General features: G+C 43.6%; 1 protein-coding gene across 2 annotated transcripts; it reads left to right on the top strand.

Annotated features, from left to right (window-relative positions):
• The first annotated feature begins 6273 nt into the window (after positions 1-6273).
• On the top strand, positions 6274-16969 carry FPR2 (formyl peptide receptor 2). 2 transcript variants are annotated; one of them, XM_008684747.2, is made up of 2 exons: positions 6274-6603; positions 15363-16969. In XM_008684747.2, the coding sequence occupies exon 2, from the start codon at positions 15374-15376 to the stop codon at positions 16427-16429; it is 1056 nt and encodes a 351-aa protein (XP_008682969.1). In that variant the 5' UTR covers positions 6274-6603; positions 15363-15373; the 3' UTR covers positions 16430-16969. The 2 variants fall into 2 exon arrangements, with proteins under 2 accessions (XP_008682969.1, XP_040488910.1); XM_040632976.1 differs by lacking the exon at positions 6274-6603 and adding an exon at positions 13240-13429.
• Positions 16970-24122: the final 7153 nt, after the last annotated feature.

Genomic DNA, 24122 nt, shown 5'->3' with positions numbered 1-24122 from the left:
TATGTTCACTATATTTATTTCTTCACCTTGTATTTCTCTATAACTCACTCCAAAGGGTTTCTTGACCCCATCATTCTGATGTGCCCTTGTCGAGGTCTGCAACCCCTACAGATACATTTCCCACCTGGACTTTCCACAGACTGTGGTGTTTGTTCCGGATAGTTCTAAGTTCTGGTCTCCCGAGAAGAGTAAAGAGAGTAATCCTAAAAACATTATTTCCAAGGCCCTGAATCAATTAGGGTGCTTTCAATTATAAGTGATTTACAATTTGCAATTATACCTAACAACGCCTGAAACCAACACAACATTTATGGTCTACTTTACAAGAATTTGGAAATGGAGAGTACTAGGTTAGGTTCTGTCTGAATAATATCATCAAGAACCACATTTATTTTAATCCTCCTAGTTTATCGTCCCCAGTTTGGTGGCTTTCTTCCTGTAGATTGCCACCTAATGGCTGCAAGATAGCTGCCACAGCTCCTAACTTCACACACAGTATCCCAAGCCAGGAGGATGAGGATGAAATGGGAAATCACTGAAGATTTTTAATCAGAAGTAGGGCATGTTCAGATCTGTGTTTAATAGAAATTTCTTTGGAGTCATACATAAAAGACACATGTTAGAAGGTTCCCAAGGGAGGAAGGGTAACAAGTGTGGATGTAACCAAGAGTCAAAAGGAAGTCATAGTCTTACTGGGAATTAAAGTGAAGAGAATAGCAGAGGGCACTACTATTCATAGAGGAGAAGGGCTCAGGTGCTGAGAAAAGATAAGAGACATAAGACCCCACAGAGAGTAACTCCCATACAAATTTCCAGGTCTTTGGAAGTCTCGTGTTCTTCCTGAAACCAGGCTTCTTGGATGCCCTGCATGTTTCCCATAAGCCCTCTTTACTAAAACATATGAGGATTTTGTTCTTTGCTACCAAATGGCCCATGATTAACACACCAGGATTTGCAAAATGGACAGAGGCAAAGTGACTAAGGTGAAATAAAGGAAATTCTCAACAGGACTCTGATTCCTGAGTGTCCCCATTGTCTAATCTGTGTAAGGCCAAAGGGGAAATGATATTGAGCTTGGCCTTGGTGGGACAAGTTCCTGCCTATGTTGCAAAAATCCCTGACCCTTGTGGTAACTGATACCTGAAATGGCCTCTGTGACCAGCAAAATCTTTGAGTAAATCACAGTGCCTGAGACAGTGAAGCCAGATTGCCTGGGATGGAAACTCAAATTTACCACTGACTAGTTCTGCAACTGGTCAAGCCATCCAACCCACGGACTGGCTGACATTTTCTGTAAAGGGCCACAGCAGTAAATATTTTATGTTTTGCAGGCCATAGTGTCTCCATCACAACTACTCAACCTTGCTGTTATAGCACGAATACAGCCATTGACAATATGTAAATGATGAGCATGGCTGTGTGCCCATAAAACTTTATTTAAGGACACTGAAATTGGAATTGTATGTAATTTTTACTTGACACAATATTATTCTTTTGATTTTCTTCAGCCATTAAAAAATATAAAAACCATTCTTGGCTCATGAGCCAATCAAAAATAGATGGGGGGCTGGATTTGACCTCTGTTTGAACTTTCCTGAAAGTTCACCTCAGCCACCCCATCTGTGAATTAAGGATACTAACGCTCACAAAGGACATGTTTGAGCAAAACCAGTAAGATAACTGGTGCAGTTATCCTGGATTAGTATGGATTAGTTAGTTGGCATGAATTATCATTAGTTCGCAGGGATTCTTGTGTAATACATATTACCATATGCTAGTAATCAGAAAAGAATCTCTTCCTCTCATGTTTTACATTCTCTCTGGGTGAACCTATCCACACTTCAGGCTTCAACCACACCTCATTAATAATCCCCAAATCCCTGCCTCCAGCTCAGACCTTGCTCTTGAATTCCAGGCACATCATCCTGGGTTCATTTGTCCCTTCAGGCCCATTTCCAGAATTTGATCTCATTACCTTCTCTGACAACTTTGCGTGATGGAAGGAATTGTGTCCCTCCAAGATTCATGCGTTGAAGTCCTAATCCCACTACCTCAGAACGTGACTGTATTTGGAGATAGGGCCTTTGGCCCTGACCCAATCTGACTGGTGTCCTTAGAAGAAGAGGAAATGAAGGTATGGACGCACACAGAAGACAGACATCCATCTACAAGCCAAGGAGAGAGGCTTCAGAAAAAACAAAAAACAAAAACGAACAAAAACAGCCCGGCTGACACCTTGATCTTGGACTTCTAGCCTCCAGAACTGTGAGAAAATAAGTTTCTGTTGTCTAAACTGCCCAGTCTGTAGTATTTTGTTAAGGCAGCCCTAGCATACTGATATACTCTGCTTCTTCTCATGGAATTCCATCTCAGCGATGGCCCCCAAATGCACCAAATTACCCTGGTGATTTTAAAGAAAATAGCCACAAAATTCTTTGACACTTCTCCCACTGAAAGGTAGGGTCTGCGCCCTCTCGCCTTGAATCTGGGTGGGATTGGGACTACTTTGACCAAAGGAATGTGGTAGAAATGACACTGCACAACATCGGACACGAGGTCAGAAAAGGCCATGAAGCTTCTACTGGTTTTCCTGGGACACTTGTTCTGGAGGAAGGCGGCCATCATGCAAGAACTCTGATTACGCTGAGACCACCATGCTGGAAAGGCCTTATGTAGGGCCTCAGTATTGGAGTCATTCCCACCCAGGTACCAGACATGTGGATGAAGGAGCCGTCAGGTAACTTCAATCTCCAACTTTCAAGTCACTCCCAAACTTTTGAGTCTTTGGGAGCAGAAAGAAGCATCTCCTCTGTGCCTTGTTCTAATTCCTAATTAACACATAATCCATGAGCATAATAAAATGGTTGTTTAACATTGCTATGTTTGGAGTGGCTTAGCAATAGTAACAGGAACTCAAAACCTGTGGGATTCATGAAGAGCCCTTCTTCTTCTTTACTCCACATGACTGTCCAGTCTCCGAGCCCAGTCTCCTGAGCCCGGACACCTCTCCCCAACCATACCTCCTCTCTGGGACCCTAGACCTGCCCTGGGCAGCTCTTCAACTTCCCTTTAATCTTTTGCTACATCCTCCACTCTAAGGTCTCTGCCTTCAACTGGGAGCATTCTCAAATCTATCCCTTTGCAGGACTCTAGGACAATTTTTTTTTCTGAAGCACACATCTGACAAGTCCCCCTCTTGCCTAAATGGTTTTTCATTTTTCCTATTTTTTTAATTGAAGTATAGTTGACACACAATGTTACATTAGTTTTAGGTGTAAAAAATAGCAATTCAACAACTGTATACATTATACCAAGCTCACCACAAGTGTGGCTACCATCTGTCCTCGTACAACGCTATTACATATCACTGACTAATTTCCTGTGCTGTACCTTTCACCCCCATGACTTACTCATTCCATAACTGTAAGACTGTACCTCCCACTTCCCTTCACCCATTCTGCCCATCCCTACTCCTTCCCCTCTGGCAGCCACCAGTTCGTCTGCATTTATGGAATACAGTTTCTGCTTTTTTGTTTGTTCATTTGTTTTTAAATATTCCACATAGAAGTGAAATCATATGTAAATGTCATTCTGACATTTCACTTAGCATAATACCCTCTGGATCCATCCATGTTGTTGCAAATGGCAAGATCGCATTCTTATGGCTGAGTAATATCCCATTATATACGTATACCACCTCTTCTTTATCCATTCACCTATCAATGTACACTTTAGTTGCTTCCATATCTTGGCTATTGTAAATACTGCTGCAATAAACATAAGGGTGCATTTATCTTTTTAATTAAAAAAGAATTAAACACTAATTGTTTTTGTTTTCTTTGGATAAATATCCAGTAGTGGAATTACCGAATCATGTAGTATTTCTATTTTTGACTTTTTGAGGAACCTCTATACTGTTTCTGACAGTGGCTGTACCAATTTATATTCCCACCAACATCAGCGCTCCTTTTTCTCCACATCCTCACCATACTTGTTATTTCTTGCCTTTTTGATTCTAGCCATTTTGATAGGTGTGAGGTCGTATCTCATTGAGGTTTTGATTTGCATCTTCCTGATGATAAGTGATGTTGAGCGAGCATCTTCCCATGCGTCTGTTGGCCATCTGTACGGCTTCTTCGGAGAAATGTTTATTCAGGTCCTCTGCCCATTTTATTTATTTATTTATTTTAAAGATTTTATTTATTTATTTGACAGAGATAGACACAGCCAGCGAGTGAGGGAACACAAGCAGGAGGAGTGGGAGAGGAAGAAGCAGGCTCATAGCGGAGGAGCCTGATGTGGGGCTCGATCCCATAACACCGGGATCACGCCCTGAGCCGAAGGCAGATGCTTAACCGCTGTGCCACCCAGGCGCCCCCCCTGTCCATTTTTTAAAAAAGATTTTATCTATCTATCTATCTATCTATCTATCTATCTATCTATCTAAAGCAGAGGCAGGAGGGGCAGAGGGAGAGGGAGCGAGAATCTCAAGCAGACTGTGCTGAACATGGAGCCTGATGTGGGGCTCTGTCTCGTGACCCTGAGATCACGACCTGAGCCAAAATCAAAAACAGGACGCTCAACCAACTGAGCCACCCAGGTGCCCCTACCGTTGTGTTTAGCGCGACTGTGTTTTGTTAAGAAATATATTTGGTCTTTGTCCCTGGTTCCTGGCACAGGCTCCTAAAACCCTAGGAATTTCCTGAGTGATAAAAGTGTATTTTGTTATACCTAGGGAGCTCTTTCTGATCACACCAGAGTTTATGCTAATGAGGTGACTTAAGGGGGGCTGAAAGACCAGGTGATTAAAGTTTGGGACTTTCAGCCCCATACACTGACTTCAGGAAGGGGAGATGGGAGGGGGCTGAAAATTAAGCTCTGTAAAAACTCCTGACGGAGAAGATTTGACGAGCTTCCAGGCTAGCGAACACATTAAGGTGTTGGGAGGGTGGAGCCCTCAGAAAGGGCGGGGAAAGTGTGCACTCCGCCTTCCTCGTACCTTGCCCTAGGCATCTCTTCATCCGGCCCTGTAACCGAACCAAATGAGTTTGTCCGCCTCCCGTGCACAAGCCAGTAAAAACGGACATTGAGCTTTGGCAGAGGAGAGAGCAGGGCTATTTATTGGTGTGGCACCGCTCAGGAGAATGCGGGGCTAATGCTCATTAGCCCCAAATGCCCTGATGCCTTGCAAGTCAGGGGTTTTAAAGGGCAAAATTTGGGGCCCCTGGGTGGCTCAGTCGGTTAAGTGTCCTACTCTTGATTTTGGCTCACGTCATGATCTCAGGGTCACAGGATCGAGCCCCGAGTCAGGCTCCTCCCTCTGTGGGGAGTCTGCTTGAGATTCTTTTTCTCCCTCTCCAACCTTGCTTGTGCTCTCTCTCTCTAACAAATCTTTAAAATAAAACAATGGGTAAAATTTGGGGCAGGGGTCTCCTGAGAAGGTGGATGCCGCTGACTGGAGGCCCATGAGATAATGTTAGCAGGTGCTATGGTGCCATTGTATCTGGTCCCCTGGAGGTCTTTTCCAACTCAAGAGACTGAGAATCTGAAGAATATCTTTATTCTTTAGGTTAGAGATTTCATGAAGTACATCTGGTGATTATACCTTTAGGGTAGTGCTAATTAACTACTTGTAAGCTCGCGGGGTTGCCTTCCTACAGGTTCCTGGCTGGTCCAGCCATGCCTGGGGGTGATAAGAACTCTACTGTTCATTTTTCATCAGAACTGACATGATGGATGCTGGCTTCTGCTGGTCTTGAATCCTTTAAAATAAACTGGTAAACAAAAGCAAATTGCCTTCCTGAGTTTGTCGAGCCACTCTAGCAAACTACTGAACCTGAGGAGGGGGTCCCAGGGATCCCTGATTTATAGCTGGTCCGTCAGGTGTAAGTGACAACCTGGGTCTTGCAAGTAGCATCTGAAATGGGGGTGGTCTTGTGGGATCGAGCCCTTTACTACACATTTGGTGTCAGAAGTGCTGTGTGAGGAGAGAAACGAGTTTTGGCTTAACCATCATCTACCACTTTGTATTGCTTGTCTCGAGTTCTCCTCACCTCAGTAATTGTTTCCTTCATTTTCCTGAATCTCCGAAGGAGAAAGGGCCTGGACACCTACACTCCTTGACCCTTGACATTTATTTTTAATTTTTTTATTTTTTATTTATTTATTTGACAGAGATAGAGACAGCCAGCGAGAGAGGGAACGCAAGCAGGGGGAGTGGGAGAGGAAGAAGCAGGCTCATAACGGAGGAGCCTGATGTGGGGCTCGATCCCATAACGCCAGGATCACGCCCTGAGCCGAAGGCAGACGCTTAACCGCTGTGCCACCCAGGCGCCCCGACCCTTGACATTTAGAGGGCTGAATTCCTGTCTCCCACAGTAGGCTGGAGGTGAGGGGAACATTCAGACTTCAGTCTCTAAGGAGAGTACACTGACAACATATCCAGGGTGCTTTCTGGAAATTGCAAAAAGCCCTGGGTTTCTGTCACCTGATTGGTTCCAGCTCCACCACCCCTCCCCGACCTTGTCCAATAAAACATCTGCCTACCCTGAGTCACTCTGCAGGAAGCGGGAACTAGCAACAGAAAAAGGATCTTAGCTGGTGGTAAGTTGGGGCCTAACAATTTCGAAAATTGTTATTTGAACATCTGCTAGGTGGCAGATACCTCCTAAACCTTCAGAGCTGGACTGTCCAATATAGAATCCACTTGCCACATATAGTAATTGAGCTCTCGCTGAGCTGTGCTCTAAGTGTAGGATTCGTTTAGTATATTCAAAGAGTTAGCATGGAAAAAGGATATAAAATAGCTGATTGATAATTCTTTTTTTTTTTTTTTTAAAGATTTTACTTATTTATTTGACAGAGAGAGAGACAGTCAGTGAGAGAGGGAACACAAGCAGGGGGAGTGGGAGAGGAAGAAGCAGGCTCCAGCGGAGCAGGGAGCCCGATGCAGGGATTGATCCCAGGACCTTGGGATCATGACCCCAGCCAAAGGCAGACGCTTAACGACTGAGCCACCCAGGCGCCCTGCTGATTGATAATTCTTATATTGGTTCCATGTTCCAATGAATATTCTTTTTGATATGTTGGGTTACATACAATATATTATTAAAATTAATATGTTATCACAATCGATTTCTTCTACTTTGTAGAAAGAATGGTAAGGGGTGCCTGGGTGGCTCAGTTGTTAAGCGTCTGCCTTCGGCTCAGGGCATGATCCCGGGGTCCTGGGATCGAACCCCACATCAGGCTCCTCCACTGGGAGCCTGCTTCTTCCTCTCCCACTCCCCCTGTTTGTGTTCCCTCTCTCGCTGGCTGTCTCTCTCTCTCTCTGTCAAATAAATAAAATGTTAAAACAAAACAAAACATGAAAGAATGGTAAGCCTCACATGTGGCTCACGTGTATGATTCTTTTTTTTTTTTTTTAATTGTTTTGGCTCCTCAGGATCCTTGAGATTCTTTTTTTTTTTTTTTTTTAAGATTTTATTTATTTATGTGACAGAGAGACAGCCAGTGAGAGAGGGAACACAACAGGGGAGAGGGAGAGGAAGAAGCAGGCTCCCGGCTGAGGAGCCCGATGTGGGACTCGATCCCTCAACGCCGGGATCACGCCCTGAGCCGAAGGCAGACGCTTAACGACTGCGCCACCCAGGCGCCCCCACGTGTACGTTTCTATTCGACAGCATTACTCTAGAGTTTTAGCACCTAAAGAATTTGGTAGTCTTCTAGCATATATACTACTGTGGAGGATATTTATTTATTTATTTATCTCGCTATTTATTTTAAATATTTTTTTTAATTTATTTGAGACCGCATGAGAGAGAGCACGATCAGGAGGAGGGGCAGGGGAAGAGGGAGAAACGACCTCCCTGCTGAGCAGAGAGCCTAGTTTGGGGCTTGACGCCAGGACCCCGGGATCATAACCCGAGCCAAAGGCAGATGCTTAACCGACTGAGCCACCCAGGTGCTCCAATGTGGAGGATATTTAGAACAGAAAATGAAAGAATAGATACATAAACAAAAATATCTGGTAGGATAAACTGTGCCTGGATTAGCTGCTCTGCATTGTGGGCCAGGTGGGGCCTCTGAAGATGTAATTACTAAGCTGAGAATGAATATTCGATAAGAGCCAAACGTGGGAAGCTTGAAAGAGCATCGTAGGCAGAAGGAACAGAGGAGGCAGAAGCCCTGAGATGGCGATGAGCTTGGCATATTCAAGGAATTGAAGGAATTGAAGGAATTCAATTTGGAAGGAGCACATTGTGCAAGATCAGAGTGTATGGAGTATGACTGAGTGTGATGTTGTGATATATAATAAGAAATATACACCTGGTTTTGGTCCTGTTTCTGGCACAGAGCTCCTAAAACCCTGGGAATTTCCTGAGCAATTGAGGTATCTTTTGTTGTGTTAAGGAGGTGACTTCTGGAAAGCACCTAAGGATGGGGACCAACCATGTGATTGGATGGCTGGAACTTTCAGTCTCGACCCCCTGACCTCCAGGGAAAGAAGTGGTGGAGACTGAGTTCATATCCAATGGTGAATGAGTTAATCAACCATGCCTATGTAATGAAGCCTCCATAAAAACCCAAAAGGATGGGCTTCGGAGAGCTTCTGGGTTGGTGAAAACATGTGGAGATGTGGGGAAGGCAGCTACCTGGAGAGGACATGGAAGTGCCACATCCTTTCCTCATACCTGGCCCCAGCATCTCTTTCATCTGCTGTTCCTGAGTTGTATCCTTTAATAAACTGATGATCTAGTAAGTAAAATATTTCTCTGGGTTCTGTGAGCCACTGCAACAGATTAGTTGAATCTGTTTATTTACTAATCTGTTTATTTATTAATCAGAAGCAGTTGTGGGAACCTCTGATTTACAGCCAGTCAGAAGCACAGGTACCCTGGGCTTGTAACTAGTGTCTGAATTGCCCCAGGGGCAGGTGGGCACCTTTTAGGACTGAACCTTAAACCTGCGAGTCTGATAATGTGAGAATTGAGTTGAATTCTTGGACACCTACTGGTGTCCAAGAATTGTTTGTTGGTGTGGGGACTCTCCCACACTTTGGAAATTGGGTCACAAAAGGATAGATGGGGAAGATCCAAGAGTGCTCAGTAAGCTTGAGTTTGGAAGTCGGAGTTTGGAAACCACTGGAGGATGCTGAGCAGAATGTCGTGTTCTGTGTTTTTAAAAGATCATTTGGCTATTGTCTGAAGATGGATTTCTGGGGGGGTAGTGGCAGGGGAGACATTTGAAGCAGGAAGAAGCTATTTGCAAGGTCAGTGCAAATATGCAGGCCAGCCGAGGAGCCATGGACAAGGGCAGTGGGGATGGGAATGATTCTGGGTGTGGATTTAGTTGCTTTGCAGACAGAATCGATAGGCTTGGATTGGGTTGGGTGATAAGGGAAAGGCATCAAGGATCCATTTTAGATTTGGAGCTTTAACAGCTGAGTGTTTAATCCAAACAGATATGGAATACTAGGAGAGAGGCAGATTTGGGAGGATGGGATAGTAAGAGTTTGGTTTGGGTAATGTCAGGTTTGGAATGCCTATGGGATTCCCACAGGGAGATGTCAAGAAGTCAGGTGGCTATTGGTACCGGGGCACCTGGCTGGCTCAGTCAGCGGAGCATGGAACTCTTGACCTCCGGGTTGTGAGTTCGAGCCCCATGTTGGGTGTAGAGATTACTTAAATAAATAAAACTAAAAAAAAAAAAAGGAGTTATCAATGTGGTGTTATAAGCCATGAGACTGGATGATACTATGGAAAGACTACGTATAGAGGATGGAAGGGAGCAGGTATAAGCCCAGAGACACCCTAACATTTAAAGTTAAACTTAGAGGGGGTGTCTGGCCAGCTCAGTCAGTGGAGCATGTGACTCTTGATCTCAAGGTTGTGAGTTCGAGCCCCATGTTGGGTAGAGAGAGTACTTAAATAAATAAAACTTAAAAAAAAAAGGAGTTATCAATGTGGTATTATAAGCCATGAGACTGGATATTACTATGGAAAGACTCTGTATAGTGCATGGAAGGGGTATAAGCCCAGAGATGCCCTAACATTTAAACTTAGAGGGGGCGCCTGGCAGGCTCAGTCAGTGGAGTGTGTGACTCTTGATCTCAAGGTTGTAAGTTCGAGCCCCATGTTGGGTGTGGAGAAATCTTAAAATAAAATCTTAAAAATAAAATCTTTCAGAGGCACCTGGGTGGCTCAGTCGGTCAAGCATCCAACTCTTGATTTCAGCTCAGGTCATGATCTCAGGGTTGTGAGATTGAGCCCCGCGTTGGGCTCCGTGTTCAGTGTGGAGTCTGCTTGGGATTCTCTCTCTCCCTCTCCTTCTGCCCCTCCCCCTGCTCATGCACAAGTGTGCTTTCTAAATAAATAAATAAATAAAACCTTTTAAAAAAATCTTTAAAAATAAAAAAAGTTAAATTTAGAGGAGAAAAACCTAGTAAATTGGACTGAGAAGAGGTGGCCAACTGAGCTATAATATCAACCAAGAGTGTGCTGTGGATACATTTGATCATTTCAAGGCATAAGAAAAATGTCTTAAGAAGGAGGGAGGGGTCCGTGGGTCCTCTGTCACTGAGGTATCAGGATGAGGACTGAAAAGGGACCACTGGAGTGGGCAAGGAGAAGGCCACAGGTATCCCTGAGGAGAGCACATTCTGTGGAGCGGTGAGCAGCAAAGTCAGTCTGGAGTATGTTTAGGAGAAAATGTGAGGTGAGGAGTGGAGAGGCTCCCTTCTAAAGTTTGGCTATGAATCCTCTTCACAGAAAGAATTCTCTTGAGAGAAATAGGGCTGAAGCTGGAAAGGACTATGGGCCAAGGATGGTTTCTTTTTCTTTTTTTTTTAATTTATTTTTTAAAGTAAGCTCAATGCCCAATGTGGAGCTTGAACTCACAACTCTGAGATGCTCTACCCACTGAGCTAATAGCCAGGCGCCCCAGGATGGTTTCTTTTAAAGGGAGGAGATACGGTCACATTTATGGAATTGTGAGAATAACCTAGTAGAAAGAAAATCTTGGGTTTTTGTCTTTGGGAGAAAAGAAAGGGGATAATGCAGGAAGAAATTTCTCCAGAAGGTGAAGTAGAGAGGGAGCAAACATGGGAGGGTAGCTGCTGGGATGAAAGAGAACTCTTTACTCGCTACGACAGGTGCAGGTGGATTGGAAGGTTTGGGGCAGGGCAGGCTAAAAAGTTCTCATGGTTACCATTTTCCCATTACAATATCAGGCAAAGGCATCTGCTGAGAGAGGGGACGAGAAGGGGAGATGCCAGGTAAAAGCAGGAAGGAGAAAAGAACTGAAGTTATTTCAAAACTTGGAGGAAAAAAAAAAAAAAGCAAAAGTTGGAAGTGCAAATATGGTAGAGAAGTAGAGTAAGCTAACACAGAAATACTGAGTTGCCATCTGAAATCTGGTCATAAATTCAGTTGTGCCCCTAACAGTTGTAACACTCACTGGGCAAGTCACCTCCCCTGCCAGAGCCGTGGTTTCCTCTTCTTATCCCATAGCAAGGTTGTTGTAATTGGAGATTATAAAATGGACAGTGACTGGCACATTTGAGGGGCTCACCAAACAGGAGCCCTCATAATCCACAGTCGTATCGTGTGCGGTTCACAGGTCCCGTCTCCCACACCGCAACTAGGGTGGGCCCATAATGTACAACTTTGCCTCACTGGCCTTTCCCCTCCTGTCATTGCACAATTGTCCTTCCGTGTTGTAGCAGCATTTTTAAACCAAGATCTGTGGATCACTGAACATACCATATTTTCTGAGCGCCTCACAGGGTGCTTAGTGAGTGTGTAGAGAGAACTTTACTCTGTTAAGGCAGAATGGTGGGTGGCAGAGAATTGAGGGGACAATTCTGGTGGAATCTGTCTGGCTGAGCTCAAATGCTCATATGTGAGGGTTGTGGCGAGGGCTAAAGGAGCTCTTGACATATGGAAAATATTCCTAAGTACTAGCTACTACTGTTACGAGCACTGGTCTTGACCTGAACTTGAGCTTCCACAATGCATGGCCCGGGACTGAACCCCAGCACACAGCATAGAGCCTGGTGAAGACTGAGAGTTTCCATCTATTAAAGACTCACTTGGTCCAGCCTCAAACACTTCCATGTCCACTCTTAATTAATCCTCACCTGAAAATCAGTCTGCACCATAAAACCGCCTCCATTCTGCAAAGGAGCAAACTGAAGGTCAAAGAGACGGCACTAAGAACTCCTTGGGCAGGTGTCAGATGAAGAGTAGAACACAGACTGACCTCCCTCCAGAGCCTAGCACTTTTCACACTGGTAACAGTGACTCTCAACTGGGAGTGATCCCCCCCCAACCCAGGGGACATTTGACAATGTCTGTAGGCACTTTTGGATGTCAAAACTGGCGGCGCAGCTGCCTCTAGCATTGAGTAGACAGGGGTCAGGGATGCTGCTAAACATTCCACAATGCACAGGACAGTCTTCCAAAACTAAGAATTATCCAGCCCCAAATGTCAATGGCGCCAAGGTCGAGAACCTGCACTACACATCAAGCGATGTGCCATAGAGGCCCGCTGGAAAGTGACTGGTAAAGACAGGAAGAAGGACCGGAGGGATGGAGATCACTTCCAGGTAATCTTGGGGGAACTCCTTTAAAAAGCAGCATTTTAGACTGGCAAAGGCAGTGGCTCTGGAATTGGTTAAATCCAGTTTTTAAAACTTGCTGCCTCTGCTGACTAGTTGGGCATGATGCTGAACAAACTACTGAAACCTCTGGGCCATGGTTTCCCCTTGATAAAAGAAGGATGATAACAGACACCTTGCAATATTATTATTATTATTATTATTATTATTATTATTATTATTTTAGTTTTAATTTTACTTAAATTCAGCTTAGTTAACCTATAGTATATTATTAGTTTTGGGGTTGAATTTAGTGATTCATCCGTTGCATATAACACCCAGTGCTCACCACATCGAGTGCCCTCCTTAATGCCCATAACCAATTACCCCATTCCCCCACCCTATTATTATTTTTTAAAGATTTACTTATTTATTTTAGAGAGAGAGAGAAAGACCATGGGTGGGAGGGGCAGAGGGAGAGGACAGAGAATCTCAAGCAGACTCCTCCCTGAGCACGCGGCCTGATGTGGGGCTCAATTTTATGACCCTGAAATCACAATCTGAGCTGAAAGACTTAGACACTCAACCTGACTGAAACACCCAGGTGTCCCTATTTATTCATTTTAGAGAGACGTGAGGGGAGAGGAAGAGGAAGAGAGAGAGAGAGAGAATCTGAAGCAGACTCCCTGCTAAGCGTGGAACCTGACGTGGTGCTCCATGCCATCACCCTGAGATCATGACCTGCGCCAAAATCAAGAGCTGGACACTTAACAGAGCCACCCAGGCACCCCGACACCTTGCAGTATTATCTTGAGTATTAAATGTGAAAAGGTGCTCAGTAATTGCAATTTCTCTTAAGGAGGCTGAATAGCCCAGAGTAAAATGATCCTCAAATTTTTGAGGCCTTAGAAGACCACCTTAACTTTTATGCAAAGAGATTCCAGGGTGGGGTTCATGAATATGCATTATTAATAGCTGCCGTGGATTTTTTTTTTTTTAAGATTTTAAGTAATCTCTACACCCAAAGTAGGGCTTGAACTCACAAGCCTAAGATCAAGAGTTGCATGCTCTACTGACTGAGCCAGCCAGGCACCCCAGCCACCCTGGATATTTCTGATACAGCTAACAGATCACAATAGGAGGAAATCTGTTAATGTGGCACAAGTCACACAGACTTCTGGGTTTATTGTGGAGCCAGTGGTTACAGACGTGACCTGGTCCAGACGCAGACACTACATTTTTTTGAATTCTTATTCTTTTTTTTTGGTGGGGGGATTTGTATTCTTTTTTTTTTTTTTTAAGGGGGAGTCTTATTCTTTTTTTTTTTAAGATTTTATTTATTTATTCAACAGAGATAGAGACAGCCAGCGAGAGAGGGAACACAAGCAGGGGGAGTGGGAGAGGAAGAAGCAGGCTCATAGCAGAGGAGCCTGATGTGGGGCTCGATCCTGGAACGCCAGGATCACACCCTGAGCCGAAGGCAGACGCTTAACCGCTGTGCCACCCAGGCGCCCCAAGGGGGAGTCTTATTCTTAAAAGCAAGCAAATCTATCCCTAGAAGCTCCCCTGGATATCTTCCCACAGTGTTACTGTCTAGGATTTAGTCATGTGCCCACTGTCAAAGCAAGCCTTTGCAAAGCAAAGGGGATTCCAGCTACGGGTGAAACTAATCAGAATTTGCCTCCAGAGACAGAGAGGAAAGAACACCCTCTCAGAAGGATGAGTAACTAAACAAAACTGTGGTTTGGGCAGCAGAAGAGACTAGGGGAATGGATTGGGGGCAACCAGCAATGTCTGTCACAAATGTGTAACAGAGAAAGCCAGATTAACCTGGGTCAAAGTCCTTCCTCTACCACTTACTACTTAAGTGACTTTGGGCAGTTTCTAGAACTGCTCTGAACATCAGTTTATTCTTATGAAAACCAGAAATAACGAGCATTATAGCATTCTTACATAGATCAAACTGGATCCCCACATATAGCAATTAACACAGTGCATGGTCTCTGACAAGAACCCAACAGTTACTACTAACAAACTTTATTACTCTCATACTCTTTATCCCACAGAACACTAACGCTATGCAACGGGCAAAAATTCTTCACATCCCAGAGAAGAGATCCATATCAAGCAATGAAAAACAGAAGGTTGAAAGCAGAGATAGGGCCCCCTTTGCTGACTTCCTCTAGCACAGAATCCACATGATGTAACAGTATTACTACATATTACCAGTAACAGTTCAAGGTCCTCAATTACACACTCAAACCAAATTCTACAACTTTAACCTCAATACTAAGCAAATAGCAGGTGAAGGGTTCTCGTAGTGGGAGCTGGGAGTCTGGGAGAACCTGGGGCGGAAATCGCTGCAGAGCTTGCCAGCATCTGTGCGGTGAATCATGGGTGAGAGGTGAACCTACTGACTGAGTCTAGTGTTTCCCCTCACTAGGCCATAATTGTCTACCCACCAATTTTTTCTTATCTATATACCCTCAGTGTAGTTTTCTGCTAGTGAACAGGAAGCTTCTTGACTAAGCAATCAGCCCAACAGGTGGAATACATCTGAATAATTATGGGAATATGGAGAACTATCCTCTCCCAAAGTAATAGCCAAGGGAGTGCCAATTTTATAGTATGACTGGCCACAGGTTTCAGGAGAGTGGGTGTCCTGGTTGGAGTGGGAGCTTATTGGAGGTTGATGGTGGCCACGAATAGGGATGCTGGCAGATGGTTCTGCAGATGAGACATGACCATTGTTGAAATGTTTCAGGTGTGGGCAAGATGGAGCGCAACCTCTCTATCCCTGTGAATGGAAGTCAGGAGATGCTCCATGAGTCTGCTGGCTACACGGTTCTGCGGATCCTATCATTGGTGGTGCTTGGGATCACCTTTGTCCTTGGCGTCCTGGGCAACGGGCTTGTGATCTGGGTGGCTGGATTCCGGATGGCACGCACAGTCACCACGATCTGTTACCTGAACCTTGCCTTAGCCGACTTCTCCTTCACTGCCACCCTACCATTCCTCATTGTCTCAAAGGCCCTGAGAGAACAGTGGCCTTTTGGCTGGTTCCTATGCAAGGCAGTTCACATTGTGGTGGACATAAACCTGTTTGGGAGTGTTTTCCTCATTGCTTGCATCGCACTGGACCGCTGCATTTGTGTCCTGCATCCCGTCTGGGCCCAGAACCACCGTACTGTAAGTCTGGCTACAAAAGTGATCATGGTACCCTGGATTCTTGCCCTAATCCTTACTTTGCCAGTTTTCATCTTTGTGACTACAAAAAATGATGAAACAGGGAATACATACTGTACTTTCAACTTTGCACCCTGGGGCAACAGTACTGCAGAGAGGATGAAGTTTACCATCGCCATGTTGACGGCCAGAGGGATCATCCGGTTCATCATTGGCTTCAGCATGCCAATGTCCATCGTTGCTATCTGCTATGGGCTCATTGCTGCCAAGATACGCAAAAAAGGCATGATTCAATCCAGCCGTCCCTTACGGGTCCTTACTGCTGTTGTGGCTTCCTTCTTTCTCTGTTGGTTCCCCTTTCAAATGGTTGCCCTTTTAAACACAGTCTGGGTCAAAGAGAGATTGTTGGAGGGTAAGTACAAAATCCTTCGTGTCTTTGTTAATCCAACGAGCTCCCTGGCCTTCTTCAACAGCTGCCTCAACCCAATGCTCTACGTCTTTGTGGGCCAAGACTTCCGAGAAAGACTGATCCACTCCCTGCCTGCCAGTCTGGAGAGGGCCCTTACTGAGGACGTAACCCAGACCAGTGACACAACAGCCAAATCTGCTTTACCATCTGCAGAAGCAGAGTTACAGCCAATGTGAGGGGGCTGGGGGACACTTTTGAGCTCTGCATACTCTTAACCCTGCTCCCATTTCCAGCTTCATCTTACCTTGGGTCATACTGAGACACTCATCAGGAAAAATACTTTGGTGTCCCCTGATTTGGGGGGGGGGTGACATAAGGTGTCATTTTGATTTTGGACCTCAGTCTCTACCCTGGGATAAAGTGGAGGTTGTCTAAGAGTACAAGGGAGGAGAAAAGAAAGTGGTAGGAAATTTGTAAAGTTTAGGTGAGAGAGTATAGTAAGGGGAAAACTTTAGTTATTTTACCATTAAAATTTTGCCTAGGGTGTTTTTTAAAGCTATTTTAATCAGATTACAGAAACTTCTTTGTATTCATAGTTTACTAAGAGTTTTCATTTCAAAATCATGAATGGTTATTGGATTGTATGACTTCCATTTTATGTATATATTAAGATGATCATATTAGTTTCATCCTTTCAATCATCATACATTACACTGATTAATTTCCGCATGTTACACTACCCTTGCAGTCCCAGAATAAACCACACTTGGTCATGATGTATTTTGTCTATTTGTAATTTATCTCGCTAGGTTTGTTTAGAACTTCTGCATTTATGTGTATGTAAAGATGGAAGATGGATCTATTACTTTCCTTTCCTCAAATGTCCTTGTCAGCTTTGACATTAAACTTCCGATGGCCCCCTAAACAGACTTGGGAAGTGATTCCTCTGATTCTTTTCTTTCGTAAATGTTTAGAATTTCACTAGCGAAGCCAGCTGGCCTTGAGTTTTCTTTCCAGGAAGGCTTCTAGCAATGAGTTCGATTACTTTAATAGTTATGGGACTATTCAGATTTTCTATTTCCTCTTCTGTCAGTTTCGGTAAACCGTGACTTTCAAGGAATTTAGCCATTTCATCCAAACTGTCAGATTTACTGGCATGAAACAGTATAATAGTGTGTGTAGTACTTGGTATGGTTTCCTTCACATACTGAGAATATAAGCTATCTGAAGGCAGGGATTTGGGTCCATATTGTTCACTGATGGATCCCCATACTCTGTATGAAATAGTGTCTAATGTGTGATAGACACTCAATATTGAATTAATGAATCAATAGACAATAGTGTCATCCAGGTGTCAAGTAATGTGTAGCTAAAATGATCTCTCATCCTCATTTCATGAATTGGGAGCGTCCAGTGGATTCTCACCGCAGTTTACAATATTTACAAATTCCCATGTGGTTTACATTTTTATGAACACCTCTGGTTTTGAGCTTCTGCTTCAAGTAAAACACTCTGGCTAACTGTTGCCTGGTGCTTTTGTTTTGGAAAAAGTCAGTCCACAATAGTACTCAGCTTTTTTTTTTCTCTCTCTGCAAACACCACTCACATATTATCTATTACTGCACAACATAGTTCCCTGATGCATTGGCAAAAGAAAGAACTCAAACTAAATATTAGGTAGTCTTGTTATCAAATGTCCCTTACTCGTTCTGCTGCTTTACTGTCATCCTCTCTCCTTTCCTCATGTCACCCCCAAAGTTTTGCATTTCCAGTGCACAAGGCAGTCTACCCATTTCTATTGCATTTTCGACTCCTAGAAATGCCTTTTAGTTCCCAAGAAATGTCCAACTAAGGTGTGGCTATAGAAAATAAGACACAAGTAAGAAATGCACGAGTGCAAAGCCAGGAGTCACAAAGGATGGTATACATCTTCTCAACAGAACCAGTGCTTCCAAACTGGTTAATTATGAAACTTGCTTCACTGTCAGGGCCAGGAATTCTTACAATTCCTGCTCACTGGCCTTGGTTATTTGCAACAGAATAGTGCCTGCTGTATCCTATTTTTCTGTTCTTCATTGGAAGTCTTCATTGTGTATGCCCAGTTCCTATTGCACTATTACGTATTGAGTCTCTGGAAGCCAAGGATTCTTTTAAGTTTATGGAATGCTTATCACAAAGAAACACTTACAAAACTCATTGAATCTAAAACTCCAAAATAAAACATTGGGGCTATATCACCTTTGGAAAGAATGGGATTACTTCTGTTTGGAAGAGTATACAGGGATGTTGAGGAGGCAAAGAGGTAGGATGTGGTAGAGACTGCCAGCTTCCTACCCAATATTCATCCCCCTCCATTACAAGAAGTAGGTGGAAAGTCAACCACCTAAAATAATACTTTTCTCAGTCATCCTTTCAGCTAGATGAAATTCTAGCAATTCTTAGCAAAAACATGCCAGTTATATCAGCATGTAGTTTCCTCCTTTTTAATGCTTGATGGTATTCCACTGGATTGAGATAACAAAACATTTAATCAGTTACATATTAATAACCATTTAAATTGTTTCTAATAATTTCTCTGGGCTTTTGGCTAAATTGTTTTTTTGTTTCGTTTATTTTTTTAAGATTTTATTTATTTATTGGACAGAGAGAGCGAGAGAGGGAGAAAGCACAAGCAGGGGGAGCAGGAGAGGGAGAAGCAGACTCCCCGCTGAGCAGGGAGCCCGATGGGGGACTTGATCCCTGGATCCTGGGATCATGACCTGAGCCAAAGGCAGACACTTAACTGACAGTTTAGAGATATATAACTATGTCGTAAAATTATGAAGGAAAGTGATGAATTGATTGCCATAATCAAGATAGCGGTTACAGTTGGAAGGAGGGAGGGAAAATGATCAGAAAAAAGTACGGTGTGGTTGATGGCTTCTGGAACGCTGATCATGATCTGTCTTCACTTGCTGCTGGTACACGGGTATTTCTTTTACACAAAGGTATTAATCTTCATTTTAAAAAATGATTCATTTATTTACTTTAAAGGGGGGAGTGAGGGGAGAGAGATAAAAATCTCAAGCTGACTCTCGGCGGAGGGTGGAGCCCAACCTGCGGCTTGATCTCACCACCTTGAGATCATGAACCTAGGCGGATGCTGAACTGACTGAGCCACCCAGGCATCCCTAATCTTCATGTTTATCTTCTATTCATTTTTGCCCTTAGGTTTGTTATATCCCACTTTTTTTTTTTTTTTTTAATAGTTGAGTGAAATTCAGGCTCCTTTTCCTTCATACCAGGAATGCTTCATAGCTTCTGGATTTCGGCTGCCTCAAGTAGGGCAACCCATTCTTAGAGGCACTGAAATTCTCGAAATCTGGATTTATCAGGGCAGGGAGAGCTGAGGGGTCAAAAGGAAGCAGCTGCAAACAATCCCGGTATGGCTGGCTTTGGTGTCCTTACTTGTCCGAAGTGCTAAAGAAAACAAACTTAGAAATCGAGCTCCACCCTGTGGCTGCCAGAACACAAAGCAAGGAAATAGGAGTCTGACCCGCCCCCTCAACTGTACAACCTCACTGGGAGCGGTCCTCTAGGACAACCAGATTCTAACCTCCACAAGTTCCCCCAGAGTGAATTTTTTTGGGGGCGGGAGGGGCAAGCAGAGAGGGGGAGAGAGAATCTTAAGCAGGCTCCACACCCAGTGCAGAGCCCGTCGAGGTGCTCGATCTCGCAATCCTGAGATCATGACATGAGCCGAAATCAAGAATCAGCCCTCACCAACTGAGCCACCCAGGTGCCCTCTCTAGAGTGAATTTCTAAGCGCATCTGAGCAAGGAAGTCTGTTTTCTAATCCAGGAAGTCCCTTCATTCCAGAATGTACATTCCAGAGATAGGAGAGTGGTGATCTCTCCTGCAACTCATCCCACCCTAAGATACTAGATAAACTTGCTAGTAGATAAAAAGAGAACCTGTGCGAATGTCTCATGATCTTGGGACACTGAAGATTGAGCAACTGTGTTTTTTCCTCATGTTCCCATCTCATGGCTCACCCAGCTCCAAATACCATCTAGGTAACTGTTTCCTAAATGTGAACCTACCGCTGATGCTGTTCCGTCAGAATCACTTGGGGAGGTATTTTTTTTTAAATAGGGGTCAGGTCACTGCAGCATCAAGCCATCTGATTAACAGAGTCTGGTGCAGAATGCAGGAATCCGTATTTATTCACCGAGCTCTCTGGTAACTGTGATGTGCAATCAGATTCCTCTCATGACTAGCAGTTACATAAATGCTCTCTTTACAAGAGAACAGAGTAAGAAGTAGTAGCAGATCTTGGAAACACAGATATAGCTTTATAGTCCACACCCAAGAACAAATGGTCTTCTTATGGGGCTGGGGAGGAAGCTATTAGGAGGGCAATGTGGACAGCTCAGTTAGCAAAATACATCTTGACAGAAAGGTCGCTGCCCCATCTTCTTCGAGGCCCTCTAGAACTGCTTTGGTCTTGAAGTCCCAGATGTGGGCGAGTTAAGCTGTCAATATTCTACTCTTCTAAAAGGAGCGGTTCTCAGGAGCAGCTAAGAGAATTACTAATTAATCAGAAAGACATCTTCCCCACCCCTTCCAACTCCAAATTCTCAGCCTCCACAATCATGAGAGCTGATACCTCCCAAGAAATCATACAGCCACACCTACACAACCTATTAGTTCTGTTTCTTTGGAGAACTTAATATATTTTTTTAAATTGTCAATTGTAATGGTATGGTGGCTATAGTTTTTAAAAATCTTCATCTGTGGGCCGCCTGGGTGGTTCGGTCATTAAGCATCTGCCTTCGGCTCAGGTCATGATCCCAGGGTCCTGGGATCGAGCCCCACGTCAGGCTCCCTGCTCAGTGGGAAGCCTGCTTCTCCCTCTCTCTCTGCCACTTCTCCTGCTTGTATTCTCCTCCCCCTCAAATAAATAAAATCTTTAAAATAAATAAATATATATATTCCCCAGGGGAAAAAAGGAAGGAAAGGCAATGAGAGATCAACAAAATATTTTCAATTTTTGAAGCTTTCTACTCTTGTAGATGTTTCCATTTTGCACTTTTAAAGTCTTTTAAAAAGTCACTCTATGACCCAATAAACCCACTCCTAGATCTATGCCCTGCCAACAAACATGTGCCTATGAACGCTGGGATACATAGATGATATGGGAGGGAAAACAGGTGGACAACAGAGCGTGCCCAAGATTATAAATTACTTACACATTTAATAATAGTCCCAAACTGGAAACAAACCAAATGTCCATCTTTAGTAGGATAAACAACTGCAGTATATTCCTAAAATGAATTACTGTACAATAAAAATAACTGAAGTAGCCTGTGTGACATGGGTCAATCTTAAGATCATCATGTTAAGTGGTGGGGCGCCTGAGTGGTGCAGTCGTTAAGCGTCTGCCTTGGGCTCAGGGCGTGATCCCAGCATTCTGGGATAGAGCCCCATATCAGGCTTCTCCACTAGGAGCCTGCTTCTTCCTCTCCCACTCCCCCTGCTTGTGTTCCCTCTCTCACTGGCTGTCTCTCTCTGTCAAATAAATAAATTTTAAAAAAAATCATCATGTTAAGTGAAAAAGCCACATATATCAGAATAGATTTGTTATATTCCATTTATGTACAGTTTTCCAAAAGGCAGTTAAACTATACTACTTAGGTATACATACTTAGATTTAATTTTAAAAGGCAAGGGATTTGGGTGCCTGGGTGGCTGAGCTGGTTAGGGGCTGACTTTGGCTCAGGTTGTGAACTTGGGGTCCTGGGATTGAGCCCCACATTGGGCTCGGGGAGTTTGCTTGTTCTTCTCCCTCTGTTCCTCCACCCACTCGTGCTCTCTCTCTCTCTCTCAGATAAATAAAATCTTTAAAAAAAAAAAAAAAGCAAGGGATTTATTACAGAAAGCCAAGAGGGTGATCACAGCTAGGAGGAGATAACAGGTTCGATCTGAAAAATATACGAGGTTGGCTGGCCGGCTTCTGGGGTTTCGTAAGTTTCTAAATCTTGACTTATGTGGGGGCACATAGGTGTTTGTTTTATAAGAATGGGACAAGCTGTACTCTTGTTTTATTCACTTTTCTGCACTTCTGGTATCCTTCACAATAAGAAGGTTATTTTTTTAAAAAATTAATTCCTCTCGTGTCCATTCCCCTTTACGCTAAAGAAGCCTCTCGGCTTCTGGAATCTAGGCAACCTCAAGTACAGCACTCTATTCATATCAGAGCTATGGTACCTAAAACTGGGCTTATTAGAAGAGAGAAATCTGGGGGATCAGAGGCCACCAAAAGCAAAACAACTCAGGTTTGACCTGGGGTTGATGCTACTTGTGTTACTGTATTTGTTCGAGTTAATGAAAACCCGAGTTAGAACACAACTGCCACCTAGTGGTTGCTTGCAGCTAAGACACAATAAAGGAAGCGGAAGTTTGCTGAACCTCACTTCTTCATGCCCACTGGGAGAGGCTCAGAACTTGCTTACTTCCCTGTCAGCTTCTCTGGAGTAAGTTTTCTGGGGCTCCCTGAACAAACCACCTTCCAAGAAATCCAGGATATCCTCATCCATCCGAATGTATATTCCAGAGACTGGCCCTCACCTCACCCCTCACTGTTACTAGACTGAAGAAAATAGGTTATAGATGTTTCCCACTGTTTGTCCTCATATTCCCAGCCTCACCTCCCTGCCTCCCCCAAATACCGTCTACGGTGGTATTTCCATAATGATGATCTCCACTATGTCCACAAGAGAACCAGCCAGGGAAGTAGTTAAAAATACAGATGAGCAAACTATGTATTCTGTTATTTAGCCATAAAAAATGAGAAAATCTTGCCATTTGCGACAACATGGATGGACCTTGAGGGCATTATGCTAAGTGAGATAATTCAGAGGAAGACAAGACTTGATCCCAGGACTCTGGGATCATGACCTGAGCCTAGGGCAGACCCCTAACTGACTGAGCCACCCAGGCGCCCCATACCTACTGTTCTAAAACAAAAGCTTGGTTTCTAATGATTTGTCATGTGGAAATTTGCAGTGAAGCAAAAATGAAGCCAAATTATTTCGTACTGTTCCAAAATCTCAGTATGCAATTCTCTTAAGTATCTGGCTAATATAAAGGTGTTCTGACTTTATTGTCAGACACTTCATGAAATTCCTACAATGATAAAAACAATGGAAAGACACTATGAAGTCTTATTGTTCAAATATAGTAGGTACTGATCACCAAGTACTTGGGTTAGACACTTTCTGTCAATTAGGTCTCACAGTCAAAACAAAGGAAAGTGATGTTGATGTTTATTCACTATTATAGTACTTTCTGAAATTGTAATATTTCATACACATAATATGTATGTAAGATAGAAAAAATTAGTAAGGACTCCCATCCACCACTAAGCTTCAGAGAGATAATACTACCGACGCTGCGAAAGCCTTTTCTTTGCCTTTTCTGACTAAATTCCCCTTTCACACCAACAAGTAACTACTATCCTCAAGTTCTGTGTTTAGCATTCCCCTACCATTCTTTAGTTTTACTATATATGTATCTCTAAGAAACTTGTTTGTTTATTCCATGTATTTCTTTTTTCAAGCAATCTCTACTTGCCCAAGGTGGGGCTCGAACTCACAACCCCCAGATCAAGAGTTGCATGTGCACGCTCTTCCTGCTGAGCCGGCCAGATGCTCCTTTTTATACCATTTACTCTTACACTGTTTGTATTCTGTGACCAGACTTCTCAACCAACACTATGCTTGTGAGATTCAATCATACTGATAAACATAGCTCCAGCTCATTTCTTTTCCCTGTGGTATAGTGACCCTCTGATGAACATGTGGTTTTTGCCTCAGCATACATAAAACATATAATTAATGCTCTCTCTCTTTTTTTGTAAAAGGAACTACCCTTATTCTTTTTTTTTTT

The sequence above is a fragment of the Ursus maritimus genome, unplaced genomic scaffold (genome assembly GCF_017311325.1).
Source record: "Ursus maritimus isolate PB19 unplaced genomic scaffold, ASM1731132v1 scaffold_19, whole genome shotgun sequence".
Taxonomy (NCBI): Eukaryota; Metazoa; Chordata; class Mammalia; order Carnivora; family Ursidae; genus Ursus; species Ursus maritimus.
Note: the sequence above shows the minus strand (reverse complement) of the source record. Positions and strands in the feature narration are given on the sequence as shown.

What these genes read in the sequence shown, in the direction of transcription:
- FPR2 (XM_008684747.2), top strand. Translation starts at nt 15,374, where the DNA reads ATGGAGCGCAACCTCTCTATCCCTGTGAATGGAAGTCAGGAGATGCTC.